At 52.6% G+C, this 24,360-nt stretch overlaps 2 protein-coding genes across 4 annotated transcripts in view; both read left to right on the forward strand.

Moving 5' to 3' along the window:
- Grin2d (glutamate ionotropic receptor NMDA type subunit 2D) overlaps positions 1-16,524 on the forward strand; it is a 33,290-nt gene extending 16,766 nt beyond the window's left edge. For all 3 annotated transcript variants that reach the window (XM_052162787.1, XM_052162792.1, XM_052162801.1), the window contains exons 10-12: positions 14,354-14,541; positions 14,698-14,930; positions 15,104-16,524. In XM_052162787.1, coding sequence (XP_052018747.1) covers positions 14,354-14,541; positions 14,698-14,930; positions 15,104-16,411 — 1,729 coding nt within the window. In that variant the 3' untranslated portion in view covers positions 16,412-16,524. The remainder of the gene's footprint in view (positions 1-14,353; positions 14,542-14,697; positions 14,931-15,103) is intronic.
- A 1,833-nt stretch (positions 16,525-18,357) lies between these two features.
- Grwd1 (glutamate rich WD repeat containing 1) lies at positions 18,358-24,268 on the forward strand. The gene is made up of 7 exons (XM_052162811.1): positions 18,358-18,595; positions 18,788-18,905; positions 19,054-19,210; positions 21,562-21,775; positions 21,886-22,028; positions 22,219-22,416; positions 23,403-24,268. Exons 1-7 carry the CDS (start codon positions 18,409-18,411, stop codon positions 23,718-23,720), a joined length of 1,335 nt encoding a protein of 444 aa, XP_052018771.1. The 5' UTR covers positions 18,358-18,408; the 3' UTR covers positions 23,721-24,268.
- Positions 24,269-24,360: the final 92 nt, after the last annotated feature.

The following is a 24,360-nucleotide window of genomic DNA, read 5'->3' on the forward strand; positions in this document are numbered from 1 at the left end:
GCAAATATTCATTGAGTTCCTCTAATGTGTTAGTTCCTCTGCCAGAAGCCCAAGACCCCATTCACTTATAATTTCCACTGGAGAAGGGGAGACAGGAAGCACCGAAGTTACTGAAAGCTGCCGTTCGTAGGGTTGGTAGGGCTGGAGAGAAGGTTCATTAAGTAATGTGTTCGTAGTGCACACATGGAAGCGTGTGTGAAATCCTGTACCCCGGCACGGCCCGAGCAAAGATACCCCAATCTCAGGTGCTCCCTAGCCTGCCCAACGCTCTGATAGAGGAACTCCAGATTCAGCAAGAAGACCTGGCTGGAGAGATGACTTAGGTAGAAGCAGTTTACTGAGCAAGCAGGAGGACTTCTGATCCCAGCACCTGCGAGAAACAAGCTAGGTATGCCTGTGAGCACGCCTGCAACCCAGTCACCATGTGAGGCCGAGACAGAAAGGATTGCTGGGGACTGCTAGCTACCAGCTCAGCTCCAGGTTCAATGAGAGACCCTGGCTCAAGGGAGTAAGTGGAGCTTGCAAGAGCAGACTGTACCCAGAGTCTTCCTCAGGCCCCGTGCACTCGCACAAGCACATGCACCAATACCTGGTAACACGCACACAAACAAGAGGCAGATGGCAGTGGAAGACAGCCATTATTTCTACACACGTGTGCACACACAGCCATAGAAGCATGTACATCTAACACACACATACAGAAGGAAGGACAGAAGGAAGGAAGGAAAGAAGGAAGGACGGAAAAGATGTCCTTTGACATTATCTCAGCTCCTAGGCATCTGACCAGAGAGACTTGGTCCTTCTGACCTTGCTGTTTGCTTCTGGGCGGAGACCCTTTGGTTGTGGGCCCCAGCTCCGGCATTCTCTTGTCTTCAGGACACCGGCAGCAGCGGGTTCAGAACCAGCTGCCGGGCTTTGACTGCAGTTTGCTGTGGCTCCTGACGCCCCTCACTTAAGATGAAGTGCTTTTCCTGCGCATTTAGCCCGTGGCTGGGGGTGGGGCGGGGTCTAAGACCCCTTCCTCCCCCTGCCTTGGAGCTGGCCGTCCCCCCAGCTCCGCCCACTGCTCCCTGTATTCTCAGCAACCCGACTTTCCCCGCCTCCTTTCTAAGCCGCTCATTCTTCTGCCACAAAAACGGTTTGCTGAGCACAGGTTCTGGTTGAATCGAGGCCTCCTGCTCCTTACAGCCTTTGTGCTGGTCCTGCCATCCTCTGAACAGAGCTGGGAGCTGCCGTGTGAGTCAGAGCATTCCAGGAGCATGGAAAGAGAGGTGGGAAGAATTTCATGTTTGTTACTCTGACACCTCCAAACTGTTACCACTCGAACATGTAATTAATTAATATAAACACTGACGAATGCCCTATTATTATGGCTTTTAGCACAGGGTCTCTCTCACTGTGTAGTCCTGGCTGGTCCTACAGTGGAATCCACTTTGTAGACCAGGCTAGGCTGCTGCTGAACTCACAGAGATCCAACTGGCTCTAACCTCCCCAAATGCGCACGCTCACACCCACTGAACCTATCCCATCCAACTTTTCTTTCCTAATGTTTTCATGTCCCCTCTCCATTTCTCCCACCTGGAAAAAAAGCGACATTCATGTCATTTGCTCTATCATTTGGCTGTTTATCTCCTTATCTCCAAATACCATATTTATAAAGCTAATCTAGATTTTTTTTTTTTAACTTTCATGGAGTTACAGACAGTTGTAAGGTGCCATGTGGGTGCTGGGAATTAAACCCAGGTCCCCTAGAAGAGTAGCTCTTAACCACTGAGCCACCTCTCCAGCTCCTGCTGACCTTTTTTTTTTTTTTTTTTTTTTAATTCTTTTACCTTTATTTTCTATGCATTGGTGTTGTGCCTGCATGTATGTCTATGTGAGAGTGTCAAATCTTGGGAGTTACAGGAAGCTGTGAGCTGCCATGTGGGTGCTGGGATTTGAACTAGTGTCTTCTGGAAGAACAGTCAGTGTCCCCAATCACTGAGCCATCTCTCAGGGAGTGGGGGGGGGCTAACCTTGATTTTTAATTTCACCATTTCACACTCACTTCTCACAATGGAATATTCGTTCTCACATTTAAATCACAACTGTGAGTCTAACTCACCTCTCCTTTGTGTTAGGAGCGGAGCCTCACAGCTGCCCACAGAGGAGAAAGTGACTGCTCCCCCACCCCACCCCACCGTGGGTCTCTGGTTGGTTGGTTTTCCTGGTGTTGATAATTGTCCTTCCCCACAGCAGTTAGCTCCTTGCCAACACCCCGGATAACTGTGGTTTTATTTTCTAAGAACTTATTTCTTTGGTCTCAGACTTGCTTTTGTTGGTAGTGGTTTTTGTGGTTGGTTTTGTTTTGTTTTTGTGTTCAGGTGGGGGTCTCACTGTTGTAGGCCCTGGGAAGGCTGGACCTTTGATTGTAAATCAGGCTGGCCTTGAACTTTCAGTGTCTTTCCGCCTAAGCCTCTGCAGGCTGGGATTGCAGTTGTGTTCTTCCGTCACACCTGGCACTTTTGGTCTCAGAATTTTTAGTGTTCTATAAATTCCATAGTGGGGTCTTTTATAGTATCCTGCTTATATTTAACGTTGAAATATCTTATCTTCTTCCTTTGATAGTAGTGATAATAATATTTTACCGGTTTGCCTTCCTCTCCCCATTTATTCTAGTATTTTTATTGATATCAATATTTATTATGCACATTTGGGAGTGGAGGTGAAGTGAATTGGTGCCAGTGAGAGCATGAGCAGGACTGCTGACCACAAGCTCTACCCGGGCTCATCTGGGCCTTGTTACACACACACACACAGAGACACACACAGACACACAGGCACACACACACACACACACACACAGGCACACACACACACACAGACACACACAGGCACACACACACAGGCACATACACACAGGCACACACACACAGGCACACACACACACAGAGACACACACAGGCACACACACACACAGAGACACACACAGGCACACACACACAGGCACACACACACAGAGAGACACACACAGGCACACACACACAGGCACACACACACAGAGAGACACACACAGGCACACACACACAGAGACACACACACACACACAGAGACACACACAGGCACATACACACAGGCACATACACACAGGCACATACACACAGGCACACACACACACACAGAGACACACACAGGCACACACACAGCCACATGTATGTGCATTTACACACACCCTTATTTAATAGGAAAGGCATAGAGGAGGAAATAGTGGATCAGGATTGGCACAGGCTTGATAAACACCCCCAATGATACAAAACAGAAAGGGTTTTGATGTGTCCATTCCTCCCTCCGCCCTCACCAAGTATCTGTTGTCTTGTGTGCTAGGCAGGGGGCTGAGCCCTGCCTCAGCAGTGAACAGATCCAAGGCCCCTCTCCCGGGTCCAGACTAGCACTCTCCATATGCAGGAGACAGCCACATGCGGCAGAGCAGCGTGTTCCTGCAGTGGGGGAAAGGAGTACACTTGAGTAGTCTGGGAAGACACCCCTTGAAATGTGGTTGGTGTCACCTGAGACGCAGATTTCTCTCTTTTCTTTTTTTTTTTAAGATTTATTTATTTTATGTATATGAGTATACTGTAGCTGTACAAAGATTTATTAATTATTATATGTGAGTACACTGTAGCTGTCTTTAGACACACACCAGAAGAGGGCATCACATCTCATTATGGATGGTTGTGAGCCACCATGTGGTTGCTGAGATTTGAACTCAGGACGTTTGGAAGAGCAGTCAGTGCTCTTAACGGCTGAGCCATCTCTTCAGCCTGAAACACAGATTTCTTAAATCTCAAGATACAAGTACAAATAGCCACACATGGTCACCACAGTGGCCAAGAGAAGACTGTCATTTCTTTGTTGTTGAGACAGGGGATTAAATGTGTGTGCCAATAAACACCCATCACCTATAGTTACACAGGCATTTTCTAGCTTGTGTCAAGCTGACAAAACAAAAAACAAAACCAGGAGAGTCCTTCATGGAACTTAGAATCCTGTGGAGGGAAACAGAACGCAAGCTGGGTAAGATGCCTGGGTGTTCTGCAGGTGATGCAGCTTACGATATAAAAAGGTCAGGTTCAGGAAACCTGTGGAGAAGCCTTCCGTGTTAAATAAGGGCTCCAGAATTTTCTTTTAAACAAACACTTGGAGGAAGTGAGAGAGAGGCTGAGCTGGGCTGCTGTCTGGGGGAATTTCCACAGAGGGAACAGCCAGTACAAAGACATGAAGGCCAGCGTGGCTGGCACAGGGTGGCCAGTGTCCCATGGCACAGGACCGCGAAGCAACAGCTGACTGGCGGCATAGAGAAGCAGGACAGGAGGGAGCTGAGGACAGACAGATGGACGCTGGTTAGAATGTGGAGCTCCTTCTGTCCCCAGGCTGGGAACAAACACTCAGGAAAGCAAGGGGCGCCTTAGTTTTCAGTCCCCACTCTACACACACTTATAGCAAAGGCTATAAGAAATGGCTGGGGGGGGGGAGCTGTATTTGTTTATTCTATTTTATTTTTTAAAGATTTATTTATTATATGTAAGTACACTGTAGCTGTCTTCAGACATACCAGAAGAGGGAATCAGATCTCTTTACTGATGGTTGTGAGCCACCATGTGGTTGCTGAGATTTGAACTCAGGACCCTCAGAAGACCAGTCACTGCTCTTAACCACTGAGCCATCTCTCCAGCCCTGTTTATTCTATTTAAACAGGGTTACTGTGTGACAAGATTTTACCTGGGGAAACACAACATACATAGATAGGCAGCCAATGGCAAACCGAAGTATAGACACCGCCCAAGTCCAGCTTGGTGAACCAGTGAGCTTCACAGGGGGCCTCACAGGAATATGACTGAGGAGTTACTTACAAGGGCAGGCATGACTCAAAGACCCTCTCCAGCACGGGTGACAGCTCTCAAATGCTAGGAACCCGGAGCACACTGCACAGCCTGCAGGCGCGCCACAGGTTGGAGAGTGACCTTCCAGGTCCTCGGTTGGTCCAAGCCTGTCTTGGGGCCGCTGCTTTCCTCTCAGTCTTCCTGGCAGCTCTGCTTCCTTCTTCCTGAGAGGGACTCTCAGCCCTTACTGCTTCTTCTGACAGGCAGGTGCCTAAGGATCTGGTCAGTTTCTGGGATTTCCTGAGGCTAATTTGAGTTGTTTACCTTACTGCAGAAGGAGTTTCCCCGCAGGATGGAATGTCCCAGTCTTTGAGAACTTTGTTATAGGCACTCACTCACCCCACCCCCCTCTTCCATCCTTTCTGCCCCCATCCACAATGATCCCTGAGCCTTGGAGGGGGTGAGCATAGTGTGGCTAAGAATGAGTCCACTGCGCCTTAGCCGTGGCCACTTGTTCTTAAGAGCAACACCCACGGCTCTGAGTTGAGTAAGCGTACGTGTTTAGACAGCAGTTCGACAGGCCCACACAGCCATTCAGGAAAGCCATATTCATTGGCTCCCTGTTGAAAACCATGGCCTCCCCAGCCACGGGTTTTCTTCCTGGCTTACAGCACCAGGTGTGAACTCCCTCTTGTAGAGCAGGCCTTAACTCCAGTTGGAAGGCCATTGGCACTACCGGATGGCTGTGCCACTACCGTGCAAGCAGGCACATCCTGCCTGGCATACCGGTATCTCAGTACTCAGGGTCCATAGCCAAGCAGGCGCTAACTTTAGTGCTAGCTCTCCACCAGCGGACTACATCGCCCCCCTCTGGCCAGACAGTGCAGAGGGAGGGAGCTTCCGGTTCCACCCCAGCTTATTGTCTCCATGTGCTGAATCCCAGCTTCCACACAGTATCTTCAGGGATGTGGCATACAACCAACTTGCGGCATACAACCAACAGCATTAGCAATCTGGTGGCCTTTATGGTCTGTGGGGCCTCAGGGGCTTTCCTGGCCAGCAGCTCACAGAAGGTACTAGGGTGTCCTTTCTCAACTGTGTAATGGTGCCTTTGGATTTAAACTCTTTAGCTATTGTTTTACAACCCATTTTTCCTTTTAATTAACCAAGTTCTTAGAAGGACTATAAGGTAGGTGGAAGTACCTGGTTGTCTCTCCAAATGGCTTTCCAAATCTATAAAATACTCAGAGGTTAGTACCATTTCCCTCTCTTTCTCTCTCTGCATACACACACACACACACACACACACACATACATATATGTCTTTCCCAGAGGATAGGCAGGACAAGGAACATCCTGGACTACCATCCCATAACCCACAACAAATAGTGGGTTACAAAGATGACCTTGATGCTCTCAGAAAGTCTGTGGTCATCTGTCCTCAGAAGTGTCAGGTGACACTTCACAACCAGGAAGATACTAGTGTCAAACACAAGCAGGATCTAATACAGCACGGAGAGGTTCCATCTCTTCTTATTAATTGCTCCTCTACAGAGCACGGCTGGGCACGCGGCACGGATAGGAGGCGCTAACTTCAATTAGCTGCTGCCTCCTCAGTCATTCCCTCTGAACCATTCCGTTTACATATCCAGGAGCTTTCCACAGAGCCTCCCAGCATTTCTCCACACCTGATAAACTCAGTGGGCCTTAATTAGTCTGCTCAGGCCTACTCAGAGCCAAAGGTGAATGTGTCCCCCAGCTGCTCCTGCTGCCCCCCTGGGTCACAGTGGCCCTGCACTGGGGGTGCTCTGGCTGGGAAAACCATCTCCACCCCAGAGGTCATGTTTTGCTGGAGGGAAATGCACCCTCCTTAGTCTGTAGATACAATTCCCCAGCCCACAACAGGCTTGGTCATCTTGGTTGTTTTGTTCTGTACGTGGGAACTGCTCCTCCTCGGGCTCTAGAGCCCCCCCCCACCTCCGCACCTCCCAACCCCCCCCCCCCCCCCCCCCCCCCCCCGGTCCTGCAGCTCCTCAGACACTGGCTGGGTTTCTTTCAGCTTTCTCCCTTAGCAACTCCACAGCCTCACTATGTTTGCCTTTGAGCGAGCGTCCAGATGGACGTCTCTCCTCTGTGTGACCATCTCTCGTCTCCCAGGCTGCACTCTCATTTAAGAACACACTCCTTATGTGCTCATCTAAGTCCCTGGGGTCAGACTAAACATGCCCTACTTTTTAAAGAGCTTGCCCCTCCAAAGCTGCTAAGGCTCCGCCCCAGCCGTGAGGCCCTGGCTGGATCAACCTTTCCCTTAACTCCTCTATTAACACGGTTCTGTCTGGCCAAGAGAACTGGGGTGCAAGCACAGCTTTCCTGATTCCCAGTTCCCCTCTGCTATGGTCCTCCAGCCCCTGATCTTTGTGAGGATTTCAGATGGCGATGACCAAGTGTTCCCAGTGGCTTTCCTATGCCAGGCCATCAGGGACCCTCCGGCTTTGCCTTGAGGAGGGATGAGGAGTTGTGTGATTCAGGTTTTCTGCCTCCTGAGCCCGGGTTTTCAGCCAGCCTGACCCCACCGACCCCCACGGCCCACAGCCTCACAAGCCCGGCTGGAACTGGCTCTGTCTTGCTTAAGTCCTCCCTAACTTCAGCAGTTCAAGTGCTCAGCATCCCTGCCTGCCCCGCCCTAGTGTCTTGGGCTGGGCCTCGGTTCCGGCTCCATCACAGATTTCCCCTCCTTTCCTATTAAAGGTCAGACCCTCAGGGTATCTTCTGCTGCGTTTACATGTTCTCCTCTTCCCCACTCTGAATCTCCCCATGGATTCTAAGTTCTTGGATCCCAGGAAGGGCTTTTGAACATGGGCCTGACTTGTCCTCTCTTTTTTTTCCTGGCCCCCAAGCCCTAGGCAGCAGCAAGCCAGCGCCCCCATCTCACCCTCTCCTTGATCTAATTCACTTGCCAAACCCGAGGATGCTAGCCACGTCTCCCTCTCTCTTGCAATTGCTCCATCTTGGCCTCAGGTGCATCTCTAACTGCGTAGCCAGGCAGCTTCTGCGGCTGCTTGCCCATAATAGCAGTGTCAACCCCTGTGTACTAATCATGAGGACTGCAAAACTTCCTCTACTCCTTTAACAATTGTTAGGGCATCTCCATGTTCACATGGCTGGACCCCACTCATCAAGCAGGCATGCCCCCCCCATACCACCCCGATGAAGACTCTATCCTGGTTCTCTTCCTCAGAGCCTCCCAGTACTGATGGCTCCGCCTTAGTGGCCTGTCTCACTGCAAGAATGCACAGCCACTGTCATAGCACAGAGGCACACAGCACACAGGACAGGCCGACTCCACCGGAAGTCCCTCAGGCTGCTCAGCCTCGGCCGCACGCCTCACTACTCACACCTCCCCCACCCATCTTTGTTTCTGCCCTGTTCTTGTTCCTGGGGACACAGAACATGTCTATGCACCCCAGAAAGGGATCCCATGACAAACAAAGCATGGATACCACCGAAGTCCCACTTAGTGAACCAGTGAGCTGTATCGGGATTACTTACAGGAGCATGGGTGAGGGATCACCTTCAGGAGCAGAAATGACTCACGGACAGCGGCATCACCAAAGCCCACCCCGGCAAAGGAGACAGCTCACAAAGCTTTGACCGTGGAGCCCACTGCACAGCCGCAGGCAGCTTAGCAGGTTAGAGACGTCCTTTCCAGGTGCCTCAGTTGTTCTAAGCTCTCCCAGACAGCTCGGCTGCCTTCTCTTCCTTCCAGGCGGCTGGTCTGGTCTCAGAGCATTTTTTTTTTCAGCTTGGTTCCTCTGAGAGAGACTCTTGGATTTTATGCATTACTCTGGCAGAGAGGGGCCAAGCGAAAGTAAATCTAGTCAGTTTCAGGGACTTCCTGAAGCTCTTTTGGGTTGTTTGCTTTCTGCTTAGCTCCCACAGAGAATGGACTACTTCAGCCTCAGAGAAAACTGTTACACACAGGTCTCTTCATACAGCTTGCGTTTACCTCAGACTCACTGCTGTCCTCCTGTCTCACCTTTCCAAGTGATACCAGAAGTGAGGCGCCTGAGTAAAATATGAATTTGTTTGTGCAAGGCTGTGTGGATTGACTTTGCACATGGCTGGATGCTTTACTGTCCTATTGCTGTGAAGGCAACTCTTACAAAAGAAAGCATTTCATTGTGGGGCTTGCTTACAGTTCTAGTTAGTCCATGATAATCGTGACAGGAAGCACACGGGCGAAGCACCAGAGCAGTGCCTGAGCTCTTAGGCCCTGATCCACAGGCAGCAAGAGAGAGGGACAGTGGGGCTGGCCTGGGCTTTTGAAGCCTGAGAACCCGCCCCCAACACACACACACACACACACACACACTTAAGTGCTCTACCACTGAGTCGTACTCTACCACTGAGTCGTGCTCTACCACTGAGTCGTGCTCTACCACTGAGTCGTGCTCCCAGCCCCTCAAGCGGAGTTCTAGGAGAGCCCTACATACTGAGCTATCTCCAGCCCAAGGTTGAACTTAAATAAGGATTTGGGGTGGGAGGTCACAGACAGTAGCTGAAGGAGGGGAGCAGGCCACAGAACTAAGCAAACCAGTGTTTGGGGCGCACGGGGAGCTGGCCTGCTCTTAGAGCCCCAGTTCTTGCCCAAGGCCCGGGGTTCTGTTCCCAGCACTCACACGGTAGTTTATAACCACCGATAAGGCCAGTTCCAGGAGATCCTACAGAGGAGATCTTCTGCAAGAACTACATGTATGTGCTGCACAAACATGCACTCATACACATATAATAATAGTAAAGCTTAAAAAACAGAAAAAGCAAGTGCCCGGCCTGACAGGCAGCTCAGGGGGATGTGCATAGCTCCGGGCTCTTGGTTCCATTAGGAGGAAAACTAGAAAGTCAGTGCGTCTGATCCCACGATCCCACCTCCTGTGACTCCCCCACTCTTTCCACCTTAGCTTTGCCTTGTAGCTCTCTCTGAAATGCTCGACTCCATCCCACACATTCCTCCAAGAAGACACCAAATTATTTCCATTTACACGTTGAGAGTGGTTCACTTTTTTTTTTTGCCCTCAGGGGCATTTTCCTAAGCAAAGAGAAACCTAGAGAGAAATTACAGTTTACCTACCAGGCAGAAGTGCCTCCAGGCCGGGGAAGCGATGGAAGAGACAGAGCCCCTAACACTAAGGCTAGACTGGGGCTATGAATGACCTCTCCAAGAAGCAGTTCTTAGAGCTTCCAGCCTCCACCTCACCCAAAGTCTTTTCTTTGGCTGGGTCACTTCGATTCCAGGAATCTGCTTTAGTCGGTGCCCCCAGCAGAGGTGAATGCATGGACAGACTCAGTCCTTTATTTACACACACACACACACACACACACACACACACACACACACACACACACGGCATTTATTTATTTATTTATTTATTTATTAAAACAGTGTTCTAAACTGGGCATGGTGGCGCACACCTGTAATCCCAGCACTTGGGGGGCAGAGGCAGGCGGATTGCTGAGTTTGAGGCCAGCCTGGTCTACAGAGTGAGTTCCAGGACCACCAGGACTACACAGAGAAACCCTGTCTCGAAAAGCAAAATAAATAAATAAAAACAATGTTCTACAGCTTGCCCACAGCCCAGCCTTTTTAAAAAAGACTTAGTTATTATATGTAAGTACAGTGTAGCTGTCTTCAGACACACCAGAAGAGGGCGTCAGATCTTATTATGGATGGTTGTGAGCCCATGTGGTTGCTGGAGGCCCCTTCCTCTGTGGCCAGCATCTAATCATGTCTTTATCTTGTCTTCTCACCGTCTGTTCTATCCAGTAGTATTTTAGTTTTAAACAAAATCGAGAGAATAACATCTAAAATTCTATCTTCTCCTTGTCACACTGGCCATATTTCAAGGACTCAAGAGCTGTGTGTGAACAGTGGCTACCATGCCCATGCGCAGGCCCCGCCTTGCCATGTGTTCTTTCCGACAGTGCTAGACAAGGGGAAGACCGTCCCTCTTAGAAGTTATCTGGGGACTGCAAGAACCGCGACCAGAATTTCACCCCAGTATCTATGTCCTGGAAAGAAGGAACCTGGAGGGCAAGCCTGAGGGTGATGACCTCAAAAGGCTGAGGTAGGGGGATGTGAAGCTTAAGGCCAACTTTTGGAGTTGTCTCCAAATAAAGTAATACTGGCTCTGAACTCTCCGTTCAGTCAGGAAAGGTCTTGCCTTGCACACACAAGGACCCTAGTTCAATCCTCAGGACCATATAGAAAACCTGGAGTGAGCCAGGCGGTGGTGGCGCACGCCTGTAATCCTAGCACTCGGGAGATAGAGGCAGGCAGATTTCTGAGTTTGAGGCCAGCCTGGTCTACAGAGTGAGTTCCAGGACAGCCAGGACTACACAGAGAAACCCTGTCTCAAAAAAACAAACAAACAAACAAACAAACAAACAAAAAGAAAAGAAAGAGAAAGGGAAATAAAAGAAAAGAAAAGAAAAGAAAAGAAAAGAAAAGAAAAGCTGGAGTGGTGACCCTGGCACCAGGCAGCTTTCTATCCACAGGTTGGTCTGGCCTACTTGGTGAGCTGTAGGCCAATAACATTATGGAAGTCCATGCATCCAACCTCAGCACTCAGGAGGCAGAAGCAAGTAGATCTCTGAGTTTCAGGCTAGCCTGGTCTACAGAGTGAGTTCCACACCAGCTAGAGATATATAAGGAGACCTTGTCTCAGAAAACAAACAAAAAAAGGCATGCCTCAAAGAAGGGGACTGTGGTCCTGAGGCTGATGCCCAAGGTTGTCCTTTAGCCTCCACACACATGCGCTTACGCACCTACAAACAACTGAGCATGCTCACATGCATTACAAAAAAAAAAGTGGTAGGCCATGAGATAGCTCAGCAGGTAGAAGGAGATAGCTCAGCAGGTAGGAGGAGATAGCTCAGCAGGTAGAAGGAGATAGCTCAGGTAGGAGATAGGACTTGCTACTGAGGCTGAAGCCCTGAGTGTAATCCCTGGAACCCATGTGGTAGAGTCGGGAAGGACCAAGCCCTGCAGGCCGACCTCCCACCTCCATGTACACGCCACGCCCACCCACATACAAATATAAAATTTAAATACATTTTTAATGTAGCTCAGTAGATCGCTTAACTATCATATATAGTCCCTGTATTTTATTCCCAGGAGCACAAAAAAATAAAGTGGGTCAGTGAGGTGTAAATAATAGCTTTTATTATTCTGATGTAACTGTCTCCAAGGCTCACTGTTCACCTAGGCCTGGAAGGTTCTAACCTCTGAGCTGCTACTCTTGGCCTAGAATGTTCTCAGCCTCTGAGTCGTAACTGTGAGTAAGCTCACCGTCTCTCCTTTGTGAACTCTGGCTGGCTGATCCAACTCAGCTGTTGTGGCTCAAACTCCTCTCCAGGCTGACTTATCGAATCTGGCTTCTCACTTTTCTCTTGACTTGCTCTGCGTGGACTTAGACTAACTCTAGCGATCTGTTCTGGTCTTCTGGCTCCTTCTCACTCTGGTCCGTCCTGTCGTCACCTGTGACCAGCTGTTCTCTGCAGCCGGTCTCTGCACAGCTGTCCCAGTAAACCTGCCTCTTCCCTTTTCCTCTCTCGCTCTGCTCTCTTAAGTAGCTTTACTTTCCGGTTCTCGCAAGACTTGGGCATATCCTGTCCTGTCAAATCTTCCTCTGATTCGTCACTTTGTCTGCCACTCAATTAGACATCACTTTCAAACACAGATGCTTCCTTCTACAGACTGACTTGACCTTCACTGTTTGGGATTAAAGGTGTGTATTATGGTCGTGTATTCTAGCCAGAGAGATTACTAAGGGCTGAGCTACACAACTAAAAACAGGTATTTTCAGTACATAACACAGGGGGTTCACAGTGTGATCAGCTACCCTGCAACAGAGAGATGTCTCAACAGTTCCAAGTGTGTACTCAGAGGATAGGAGTTCAGTCCCTAATGCCTTCTTCTGGCCTCCCTAGGCTCCTGCATGAACATGCAATATACCCCTCATATATGCAAATTATTAAAAATCAAATCCTTAAAAAAAAAAATCAAATCCTTAAAAAATAAAACCTAAGCCGGGCAGTAGTGGCACACTCCTGTAATCCCAGCACTCTGGGAGGCAGAGGCAGGCGGATTTCTGAGTTCCAGGCCAGCCTGGTCTACACAGTGAGTTCCAGGACAGCCAGGGCTATACAGAGAAACCCTGTCTTGGAAAAAAAAAAAAAAACCCAAAAATCCAAAAAAAAAAAAAAAGAAAAGAAAACCTAAAAATAAATTAAAACATGGAGTTACTATATAACTGGGATTCCAAGGCTGGTTTTATTAATACACTCTGGACTTCTCTGCCTGTCAGATCACAAATATCATATACTGCACAATGTTATACCTGTTTACTGATGTGGACGGACTGTTCATTCACACAACTTATTCTGTAAAAATATCACTGTGTGTGCCATGGCTGGGCTGGGAGAACAAGCAGATGCCAGCTCCCTCGGGCTGGCCACCTCCAGACGCTGAGAGGAGGCATGAAGGGAGGTAGTGCTCCCACCCTTGGGGATGACTTTACTTCCCGAGCTCCCCAAAGGTTTCAGTATTACAGCTATCCTGTGAGGGTTAGATGAATCCGTGTGTCCGATAGAATGGTAGTAATTAGTGCAATACAGCTAAAATATAAGTGCTCACTGGTGTCTCTGTCATCCCCCGGCTAAGTGTCACACCTCTTTCTACTGCAAGATAGGCTGTGGGTAGCCTGCCTAGCATCCAGTGAGGCCTCAGGACCTGGCCTAGTCATAGAGTGATGGCCTAGCATATACAGAGGCTGGGTTCCACGTCACAACTCCATCATCACATCCTTCAGCATCACAACTAATACAATGAAAGGCCTTTTATACAGGTGTGTTAATGTATGTGTCTCTGTGAGTGTGTCACATGGGTGCAGATAACTGCAGAAGCCAGACTTAGAAATGACTGTGAACTCTCCTGTTACCAAGTGCTCTGCCACTGAGCTACACCCCCAGTCCTTAGGACCTTTTAAAAAGTGAGTTTTCCATTACAAACAAAGCCCACCATGCAGTGGTGGCACAGGCTTTTAATCCCAGCACTTGGGAGGCAGAGCCAGGTGGATCTCTATAAATTCGAGGCCAGAGTGTTCTACAGAGTGAGTTCCAGGACAGTTAAGGCAACAGAGAGGAAAAAAACAAACCAATATATTCTTTGGAAAGATACAGTGAGGATTAAGAGCCTGTTCCCTTGACAGTTACAATGGCTCCAGCACCGCTTTCCCAGCAGGCACTATTACTACTGTAAAAGCTTGTGCTTGGTGCTATTTAGAATGATGCTTATTTTACCAAGGTTGGAAAGAGGCACAAGGAATATCTGCTCATGTGATCCTGGGCAGTTGCGGGTTATGGGTGAAAGGTGTCCCTGGAGTGTTGTGAGGTCATCTAAATGAGAGTGACTCTGTCTTTCATGCCCCTGTCCTTAGGAAGCTGGACGCCTTCATCTATGATGCAGCAGTGCTCAACTACATGGCCCGGAAGGACGAGGGTTGCAAGCTGGTCACCATTGGCTCCGGCAAGGTCTTCGCCACCACAGGCTACGGCATTGCCCTCCACAAGGGCTCCCGCTGGAAGAGGCCCATCGACCTGGCGCTGCTGCAGTTCCTGGGGGACGGTGCGGCTATGCTGGGCATGAAGTCCTACTCCAGAGAGGGGAGGGCTAGTCCTCGGACCTGGGGAGGAGGGTGTTCTAGAATGGAAGGGGCTGGGGCCTGGGTTCTGTATCAGCGGAGAGTGTGCTCCTAATGAGCGACTCTGCCCCCACCCTCAGATGAGATCGAGATGCTGGAGCGGCTGTGGCTTTCAGGGATCTGTCACAATGACAAAATCGAGGTGATGAGCAGCAAGCTGGATATCGACAACATGGCAGGCGTCTTCTACATGCTCCTGGTGGCCATGGGCCTCTCCTTGCTGGTCTTCGCCTGGGAACATCTGGTGTACTGGCGCCTGCGGCATTGCCTGGGGCCCACCCACCGCATGGATTTCCTACTGGCCTTCTCCAGGGTAGGAAAGGAAGGGAGCGGGAAACAGGGGAGACGCCTGCAGAGAAGGGGAGTGGGAAAGCAAAAAGATGGCGTCAGACATAACAAATGGGGGTCGTGGGCAGGGCGCAGTGCGTAGGTAGGGAAGAGGTAGTGGGTGCAGATGACCCACTGACCCCTCTGCATCCCTCACAGGGTATGTACAGTTGCTGCAGTGCCGAGGCTGCTCCACCGCCAGCCAAACCCCCACCGCCGCCGCAACCGCTGCCCAGCCCCGCATATCCCGCTGCTCGCCCGCCCCCTGGCCCCGCACCCTTCGTGCCCCGAGAGCGCGCAGCCGCCGACCGCTGGCGCCGGGCCAAGGGCACAGGGCCCCCGGGGGGTGCTGCGCTAGCCGACGGCTTCCACCGATACTATGGCCCCATCGAGCCGCAGGGGCTGGGCCTCGGCGAGGCGCGCTCGGCACCGAGAGGCGCAGCTGGACGCCCACTGTCCCCACCCACTACACAGCCCCCGCAGAAGCCACCACCTTCCTACTTCGCCATCGTGCGCGAGCAAGAGCCGGCCGAGCCTCCCGCCGGCGCCTTCCCGGGCTTCCCATCTCCGCCCGCGCCGCCCGCCGCCGCAGCCGCCGCCGTCGGGCCGCCACTGTGTCGCCTGGCTTTCGAGGACGAGAGCCCGCCCGCGCCCTCGCGTTGGCCGCGTTCCGACCCCGAGAGCCAGCCGCTGTTGGGTGGGGGCGCGGGCGGCCCGAGCACGGGGGCCCCGACCGCACCACCGCCGCGCCGCACCGCGCCACCCCCGTGCGCCTACCTGGACCTCGAGCCTTCGCCTTCGGACTCCGAGGACTCGGAGAGCCTGGGCGGAGCGTCGCTCGGTGGCCTGGAGCCCTGGTGGTTCGCCGACTTCCCCTACCCGTATGCCGAGCGCCTCGGGCCGCCGCCCGGCCGCTACTGGTCGGTCGACAAGCTCGGGGGCTGGCGCGCTGGTAGCTGGGACTACCTGCCCCCGCGCGGCGGCCCCGCGTGGCACTGCCGCCACTGCGCCAGCCTGGAGCTGCTACCGCCACCGCGCCATCTCAGCTGCTCGCACGACGGCCTAGACGGTGGCTGGTGGGCGCCTCCCCCTCCACCCTGGGCCGCGGGGCCACCGCCCCGGCGCCGGGCGCGCTGTGGTTGTCCGCGACCGCATCCGCACCGCCCCCGGGCCTCGCACCGTGCGCCCGCTGCCGCGCCGCACCACCACCGACACAGGCGCGCGGCTGGCGGCTGGGACTTCCCGCCGCCCGCGCCCACCTCGCGTTCGCTCGAGGACCTGAGTTCCTGCCCACGGGCGGCCCCCACGCGCAGGCTCACCGGGCCCTCCCGCCACGCGCGCCGCTGCCCGCACGCAGCGCACTGGGGGCCGCCCTTGCCCACCGCGTCGCACCGGAGGCACCGGGGCGGGGACCTGGGCACACGCAGGGGCTCTGCGCACTTCTCCAGCCTGGAGTCCGAGGTATGACGCGGCTCCGGCCCCCAACCCCCGCCGCCCCCTCGGTCAGCGCAGGCCACGGCCCGAGGGGGCGCGCTAAGAGGACAGGACCCTCATGGGTTGGGAAGGACAGAAACGGACCTGGCCGGACCCCGCCTGGAGCAGCGTCCCGCGCCCCCCCCACCCCTCGCCTTGGGGGAACTATGAGCCAGAGGGGACTTGGTCGCCCAAATCTCACCCATCCTGAGAGCAAGGGGGCGGGGTTCTTGGAGCCCACCGACTCTTTTTTTTAAACCCGAAAAGGGCTTTTTAACGTCACCTGATTTGGCGGGAGGTGTGGGGGGGGGTCACGCCGCGCCCCACCCCTACGCTCCGGGCCATGGCCCTCACATCACTGTGCAGCTCCCTTGCCCCAGACACACCTCTCGGGGAGCCTGTTTTTAACCTTTCATTCATCAGGACTCAAAACTGTGAGACGCGTACGCCAAACTGTGACTCCAGACCTTGGCCCCGCCACACAGAAACCCCTGACCCCAGACTGTGACTTCCAACACCTAAAATGATCATCTGACCCCAGACTGTGCCCCGACCAGACTGTGACCCTTCATGTCAGACCTCGATGACCCCTCCTTTTAGATCCTTGTTGGCTCTGACCTATGACCTCTCCATGAAAGTCCTACCTTCACCTGTCTCCCCTCACTTACCTACCACCCCAGATGCCACCAATCACATCTTCAAGCCCAGCCCTTATTGATGACCCTTCAGTGATGATCCAGCAGACACTCCACCCCCAGGCCTCCTGTCCCCGATTCCAGCAGGGTCTGAGGCTGGGCTGAGGGGAGGGTCTGGGAGCCCACACTTGACCTTTCCTTCCCTCTCCCACTCCTACACTGCAGTGTTTGGAATAAAACCATGTTTTTACGCCTCCTCAGTCCAAGCCTGAGTTCTGTGTCTGTCTCCTAGGTCCCTTCAGCTTCTCTGGAGAAAAATGGAAACTGAGAACTAAGCCCATAGACAGTCAGACAACAGAAACTGGGCTGGTGGTATAGCAGAGGCGGGGATTTTGTAACATAACACCCAGTCCTAGAAAACAGGAGATTAGGGAAAGTACAGTCAACCCTAGGAAGTGGCAAGAGTGTGGGGCGGGTGGTGGTGGTGGTGGTGGTGGAGAGGTGACTGGGTAGACACCCCCCTCTCCAAGAGAAGTAGTAAAGATAAGGGACGCAAAATTAGGGCCAGCCAAATCTAGAGACCTATTCTAAGGCTACTGGCAAGAATGGTTTAATTGGATATTTTATGCAAATGGAGAGGGCCAACCTACGTCTTGAATACCCGAGCGGATCTGTTTCCAATATTTCATTACTCCAATTAACCAAAACTCGGGTATACGTGGGTGGAAAAAGAGAGCTGACTCAGTTGTAGCAGCGGCCTCAAGAGAGACTTTCTGATTAAGTGCCTGCTGACCAGAGCTGCCATGGGAATGCCTAGTTGGGAAATGGACTGCCCCTGAACGATAGATCCAAGCCACTAATTTATACATAATGTCCAGCCTGTCTACCCTAAAGCATTTTGAAATAATTTAAAGCCATCATAACAAGGAGAGGAGAAGAAATCGGCCTTAAAGGTCCTCGGGGAACAGAAACCCCGTCTCCTTCTGCCAGTAAGTGCTCGTTTACATACATGAATAATTAACTAAATGGAAAGACAACCCTGGGAACAAAAGGTGGAGGATGGAGAGGGCTCTGAAGCCAAGGGCTTCTATAGAACTACAACTCCCAGAAGGTCTTGCCACTGCTGCGCGGAAGAATTCCCCAAGGTCACGCAAAAGACAAAATTGCTCCTAATATAAGCTTTCTCACTGAGCCAGGAAACAGCTACTTGGGGCGGCCATCTCTTTGCGCATTACCTTCTCATTGCTGGTTCACAGGTTTCCAAGGTAACAGTACAGTGGGACGGGTCTTAGACTGTGGGAGGTGAAACCCGGAAGTGACGCTCTTACTTCGCGTCCGGGGCAAGAAAGTTCGAAGATGGCGGCGCGCAAGGGCCGGAGGCGCACATGTGAAACCGGGGAGCCCATGGAGGCTGAAACCTGCGACCCAGGATCCGAAGGTCCATCCCAGGTCTACCTGCCCGGCAGAGGGCCGCCACTGGGCGAAGGAGAGGAGCTGGTAATGGATGAAGAGGCCTACGTGCTATACCATCGTGCGCAAACTGGTAGGCAGAGGGGCCTGAGTCTTGGGTCCAGGGAAATGAAAGGCCTGACTTGGAGTCTGGGGGATGAAGGGTCTGGAGTCTGAGGATTGTGACCCTGCAGACTGCCGGACTTTGTTGGAGGCGGAGGCCGAGTTCCCTGTATCTCGTCCCTGCTCTGCAACTCTACGGTCTAATCTCCCCATCCATCCCTAGGCGCCCCTTGTCTCAGCTTTGACATAGTCCGAGATCACCTGGGCGACAACCGAACAGAGCTTCCTCTCAGCCTTTACCTGTGTGCGGGAACCCAGGCGGAGAGCGCCCAGAGCAATAGGTGAGACCCAGGACCTTTTCAAGACACCCTCAAGGTCCCACGTGCTAGGGCTCTCTGCAAATGCCAGACCTAAAAAGTCTGGGTCCCCAGCCTCCGTCCTCCCTCAACGTCCCGGCACTGTTTCTAACAAAGATGTTTGCTTCCCCAGACTGATGATTCTTCGGATGCACAATCTCCATGGGACCAGGCCGACACCCTCAGAGGGCAGCGATGACGATGAGGAAGATGAAGAGGACGAAGAGGAGCGGAAACCTCAGCTGGAGCTGGCCATGCTTCCCCACTATGGTGGCATCAACCGAGTTCGGGTACAGTCTTTCCAGGGGCTTGTTCAGCATTCTCTGCAGCATACCCCTCCCCCAATATTTAAACGTCTCTCTGCCTCTCCTCCTGCCCCTCAGCTTCTCTCCCTCCCTGTCTCCCCCCCCCTTTTCAGACATACTCATTATATGAGCTGATAAACAGATAATAAAGCTGAAACAGCTCCAGATTGTGGTGTGAAATGTAAGGGTTTTACTGAGCTGTTGCTTAGGAACTGAGGCAGGACAGACTGAGTTCAAAGACAGATCAGTGGTAGAGCGCTCACCTCAAGTGTGTAAGGCCCCAGGTTCGATAAATAAAGCACTCTATGATCAGGAGGATGAGCTAAAACAAAGGAGATGGTGTACAAGAAGCACGTAGAGCAAAACTAGGCCTGTATCTGTTACATTATTACTTTGCCTCAGGTACTATCCTAATCCCAGAAGATTTAGCCTCTAGACAGAAAGACATTGTAGTGGGGAAGGGAGCAAGAGAAAACTTGTAGATATGTAATTTATTACAAGATGCTAAATGTGGTTAAAAAAACAAAATAAGGTAAGGGTGTTCCTGGGGTGGACTTGCTTTTGGGAATGGTAGATGTGAGGATGAATGGGTAAGTTGGTGTTCTTGGACTAGACACCCACAGCACGAGTCAGGGCTACGGGGTGTGTGGAGACGTATTCGCAGAGAAGGGAAAAGAAAGTGCCAAGACCCTGGGGTGCACCTAGAACACATGCTTCAGAGTCTCAAGGAAAACTGGAGAGACCCCTGTGTGTGGAGCAGAATAGACAAAGGGGACAGGGACAGATATGGAGGGACAGGAAGACCAGTTGTTTTGCCCTTGTGGGCTAATGTACAACTTGGGTTTCTACTTCAGGAGACTTAGGAGTAAGTGGAGGACGGAAGGAGAGGAGTGATGGATGATTGGTCTGGCACTTTTTTTGGGGTGGGGATGGATTTGGTTTTTTCGAGACACGGTTTCTCTGTGTAGCCCTGGCTGTCCTGGAACTCGCTCTGTAGACCAGGCTGGCCTCAAACGCAGAAATCCGCCTGCCTCTGCCTCCCAGAATGCTGGGATTACAGGCGTGCGCCACCACTGCCCGGCCTGGCACTTGTTTTAAGAGGCTCCCTCGGGCTTCTGTGTGGAGACTTGGCTGCAGAGAATCACACGTGTGTGAGTGCATAAGGAACAGCTCACGGGAAGGGTGGCATCAGCAGTGGCCACAGTACAAGGTTCAAGGAGCGCTTCAGTGTGGGGGGGGGGGGGAGTGCGTGAGGAAGAAGACACGGCCAAGCCTTAGTTAGGGTTACTATTGCTGTGATGAGATGCTGTGACCTAAGGTAACCTAGACAGGAAACGGTTCGTTTGGCTCACACCTCCACATCACTGTTCATCAAGACAGGGACAGCAGGAATTTTGTGGCAGGAACTGATACAGAGGCCGTGGAGGGGGGCTGCTTACTGGAGTGCTTATCATGTCTTTCTCAGCTTGCTTTGTTTCATTCTTTCTCTTTTTCATGGGTTTGGTTTAGTTTGGTTTGGTTTGTTTTGAGACAGGGTTTCTCTGTGTATCCCTGGCTGTCATGGAACTAGCTCAGTAGACCAGGCTGGCCTCAAACTCCGAGATTTGCCTGCCTCTGTCTCCCAAAGGTGTGTTCCACCATTGCCCCGCCAGCCTGCTTTCTTCCCGCCCTCCCCCCCCCCCCAGACAGGGTTTCTCTGTGTAGCCCTGGCTGTCCTGGAACTCGCTCTGTAGACCAGGCTGGCCTCGAACTCAGAAATCCGCCTGCCTCTGCCTCCCAGAGTGCTGGGATTACAGGCATGCGCCACCACTGCCCGGCTCAGCCTGTTTTCTTATAGAATCTAGGACCACGTGCCCAGGGACGGCACCACCCACAGTGGCCTGGGCCCCCAGTTAGCAAAATGTCCTACTGCCTGCAGCCCTGTGTCATTGAGGCATTTTCTCAATTGAGGCTCTGTTTTCTCAGATAACTTTATGTCAAGTAGACATAAAACTAGCCACAGTGAAGATCATCAGAGGAACGTGTTGTCTATGGTAATAGGACCGTTTAAGGATCATGTTGTGATTGTAGAGGCGAAAGGACGTGAGAGCCAAGCCCTGGAACCCACAGTGTTTCAGAGACCATTTTCTCGAACACCACCAAGAGCTCGAACTTCATCCTTTCACTGTTTTTGTCCCCAGCCTGGAGGTGACGTGGCCGTCAGCTGGGCCGGGAGGTTGTAGTTTCCTCTTACAGAGCTGTCTGTCTGTGGACGGGCCAGGGTTACAGTTCCGGGAGTGAGTCTCTTGTCTAACCTTAGGCCTCCCCCCTCTTTGTTTTGTGTGCCCCTCTGGCAGGTATCTTGGCTGGGGGAGGAGCCTGTGGCTGGAGTTTGGTCAGAGAAGGGCCAGGTGGAGGTGTTTGCACTGCGGCGGCTCCTACAGGTGGTGGATGACCCCCAGGCCCTGGCCATCTTCCTCCGCGATGAGCAGGCCCGAGTAAAACCCATCTTCTCCTTCGCTGGCCACATGGGGGAGGGCTTTGCTCTTGATTGGTCCTCTCGGGTGCCCGGTGAGTATGGATTTTCCCATGGTTCGGGGAGGATGGGTCATAGGACTCCTGGAAAGGCAGGAAATGCCACCTTACCAGGTGGGTAAAGTGTTTTCCTAACCCTTGCCCAGGCCGCTTGTTGACTGGTGACTGTCAGAAGAACATCCACCTCTGGACACCTACGGATGGTGGTTCCTGGAATGTGGACCAGAGGCCATTTGTGGGCCACACGCGCTCTGTGGAGGATCTGCAGTGGTCACCAACTGAGGACACGGTGAGGAAAGGCTTGAGGCCTCGACATGTAGGTCTGATGGGGATGAGGGCAGGCTAGGAGCCTGAACCCTGCCTGGCTCGGGCAAGAAGGGGCCCAAACTGGGCCCTGACCCAGACCCAGACAAGGAGACTTGAGTGTCGTCTGCGGGTTGGGGCTTCTTTCCAATTCAGACTTGGTTGGTCCTACCTAGGTGTTTGCCTCCTGCTCCGCTGATGCCTCAATTCGCATCTGGGACATCCGAGCAGCCCCGGGCAAGGCCTGCATGCTCACCACAGCCAGCGCCCACAACGGGGATGTCAATGTTATCAGCTGGAGCCGCAGGGAGCCCTTCCTGCTCAGCGGCGGGGATGACGGGGCCCTCAAAGTCTGGGATCTGCGACAGTTCAAGGTATCTCCCCGGCCGGGCTCCTAAGGGAGGCAGGCACAGAGGATGTGGGTGTGAGCAGAGGGATTACCCCTCAACCCTGCACATCCCTGCCCTGCTTCTCTGTTTCTGTTCCTGAGTACCCCATACATCTGTCTGCCCTTTCCCACTTGGTCCTGCCTGTTTTCTCACAGTCTGCACTGAGAGGTAGGTACCCAATGTTTTTGCCCGCACACCAGCTGGACAGCGCAGAGACTGTAACTGTCATTTACCCATTTGGCAGACATGCAGCTGCTCACGTCGCCCATGGCCTTGGGCTGCTGAGAGTCAGTGCAGTTCAGTCTGCTGTAGCACTAGTTGGGATTTTGAGCCCCACTCACTCCTTATAGGAAAGGAAACTAAGACACGGACCAGAAGTCAAGGTGATGTCACAGCTAAATTTAGAGTGGTCTGTAGAGCTGAGCAGTCTAAGCAGGTGGGAGAGGTGTGTCCAGTCTCTAGAGGAAGCCAGGACCTGGCCTGGCTCCAGGCCTTCCCTGCACCACCATGACGTCAGCCTTTTCCAATTCCATCAATTCTGTAGTCGTCCTCGGGAAGTTTCCAGAGGGAAGGTGCAGGCCTCCATGCCAGATGGCCCAGGGACTTCTGTTCCTAGCACCACTTCTTCTGACGCTTGTGCTGTCTTTGGGTAGCATCAGGGAGCTGTTACTGTCCTGTGAAGACTTCAGCCTTAAAGACCAGCCAAGCGTGTGCAGGAAGGACCACCTCTCTCTGTGCTTGTTATAGGCAAGGAACACTGAGGCTTGCTCAGGGACATGTGTGGGCAGGCTCCCGTCACCTTGTTAAGACGCTGGTTTGTAGGTGAAAGCTTCCGGCAGCCCTTGGATGAGTCATCTTCCTTCTGTCCTCCCCCTATGTTTCTTTCCTGGACCCTGGCTCTGTGTGGTATGAGGGGCTTCTGAGACTGCGTGGTCCTCATACCGAGGCCTGACTTCTGCACTCTCTCGTAGTCTGGCTCCCCCGTGGCCACCTTCAAGCAGCATATGGCCCCCGTGACCTCTGTCGAATGGCACCCTCAGGACAGCGGGGTCTTTGCAGCTTCGGGTGCTGACAACCAGATCACACAGTGGGACCTGGCGGTTGAACGGGACTCAGAGGCAGGAGAGACAGAGGCAGACCCTGGACTGGCGGCACTCCCCCAGCAGCTGCTGTTCGTGCACCAAGGCGAGACTGACCTGAAGGAGCTGCACTGGCACCCACAGTGCCCTGGGGTCCTGATCAGCACCGCCCTGTCAGGCTTCACAGTCTTCCGCACCATCAGTGTTTGAGGCAGCCAGCACTTGGCCTCAGGCCTTGGCACTGTGTGGGAACTGGATAGGTTAACTTGGCAAGGATTATTAGGCCTGTGACTGCACCTCAAGAGAGGAAGACTTGTTCATCTGGCCTGTGTGGAGCAGAAGTAATGGATTCTACTGACCTGGCATCTCTAAGGATTTGGATTGACCCTTGGCGCTGCCTTACACCAAAGACTAGGTTCAGGCAACACTCCTTGCCTGTCCCCAATATGGCTTTAGGATAAGATTTTTGTCAGTGTTAATTCCTCACTCGACCCCAAGGACCTCTGACCAAGGCCCCAATTCTGGCTGTTGATTGACTTCAGGAACTTTAAGGGTTTTGCCATGGCTGGGCTAAGTCTGGGTCTGGGTCACTCCAGTGGAATTTAATTCTCTCTTTGTCTCTCTCTGGCCAATTAGCTTTGGTTGAGATCCAGGTTGGGAGCCTTCTGGGGTGTCGTCCTGTGCTGACCACTGTTGCACTGGAGGAGGGCCCGGGGCTTCTGCTGCAGTAAAGGACACAATAAGGCTGCAAACAGCGAGCACACGTCCTTTGGGCTTCTTTCCTGTGAGAAGCTTGATGGTGGTAGGGAGGGGTTCAGTATTGAGCTGCCCTACAGCCCTTCACCCACGG

The sequence above is a fragment of the Apodemus sylvaticus genome, chromosome 1, assembly GCF_947179515.1.
Source record: "Apodemus sylvaticus chromosome 1, mApoSyl1.1, whole genome shotgun sequence".
NCBI lineage: Eukaryota > Metazoa > Chordata > Mammalia > Rodentia > Muridae > Apodemus > Apodemus sylvaticus.

Bases quoted from the DNA above. Each gene is read 5' to 3' on its own strand.
- Grwd1 (XM_052162811.1), top strand. From the start codon at position 18,409: ATGGCGGCGCGCAAGGGCCGGAGGCGCACATGTGAAACCGGGGAGCCC. The intron at 18,596-18,787 runs GTAGGCAGAGGG...ATCCATCCCTAG, and splicing joins ATACCATCGTGCGCAAACTG to GCGCCCCTTGTCTCAGCTTT. The intron at 22,417-23,402 runs GTATCTCCCCGG...ACTCTCTCGTAG, and splicing joins GGGATCTGCGACAGTTCAAG to TCTGGCTCCCCCGTGGCCAC.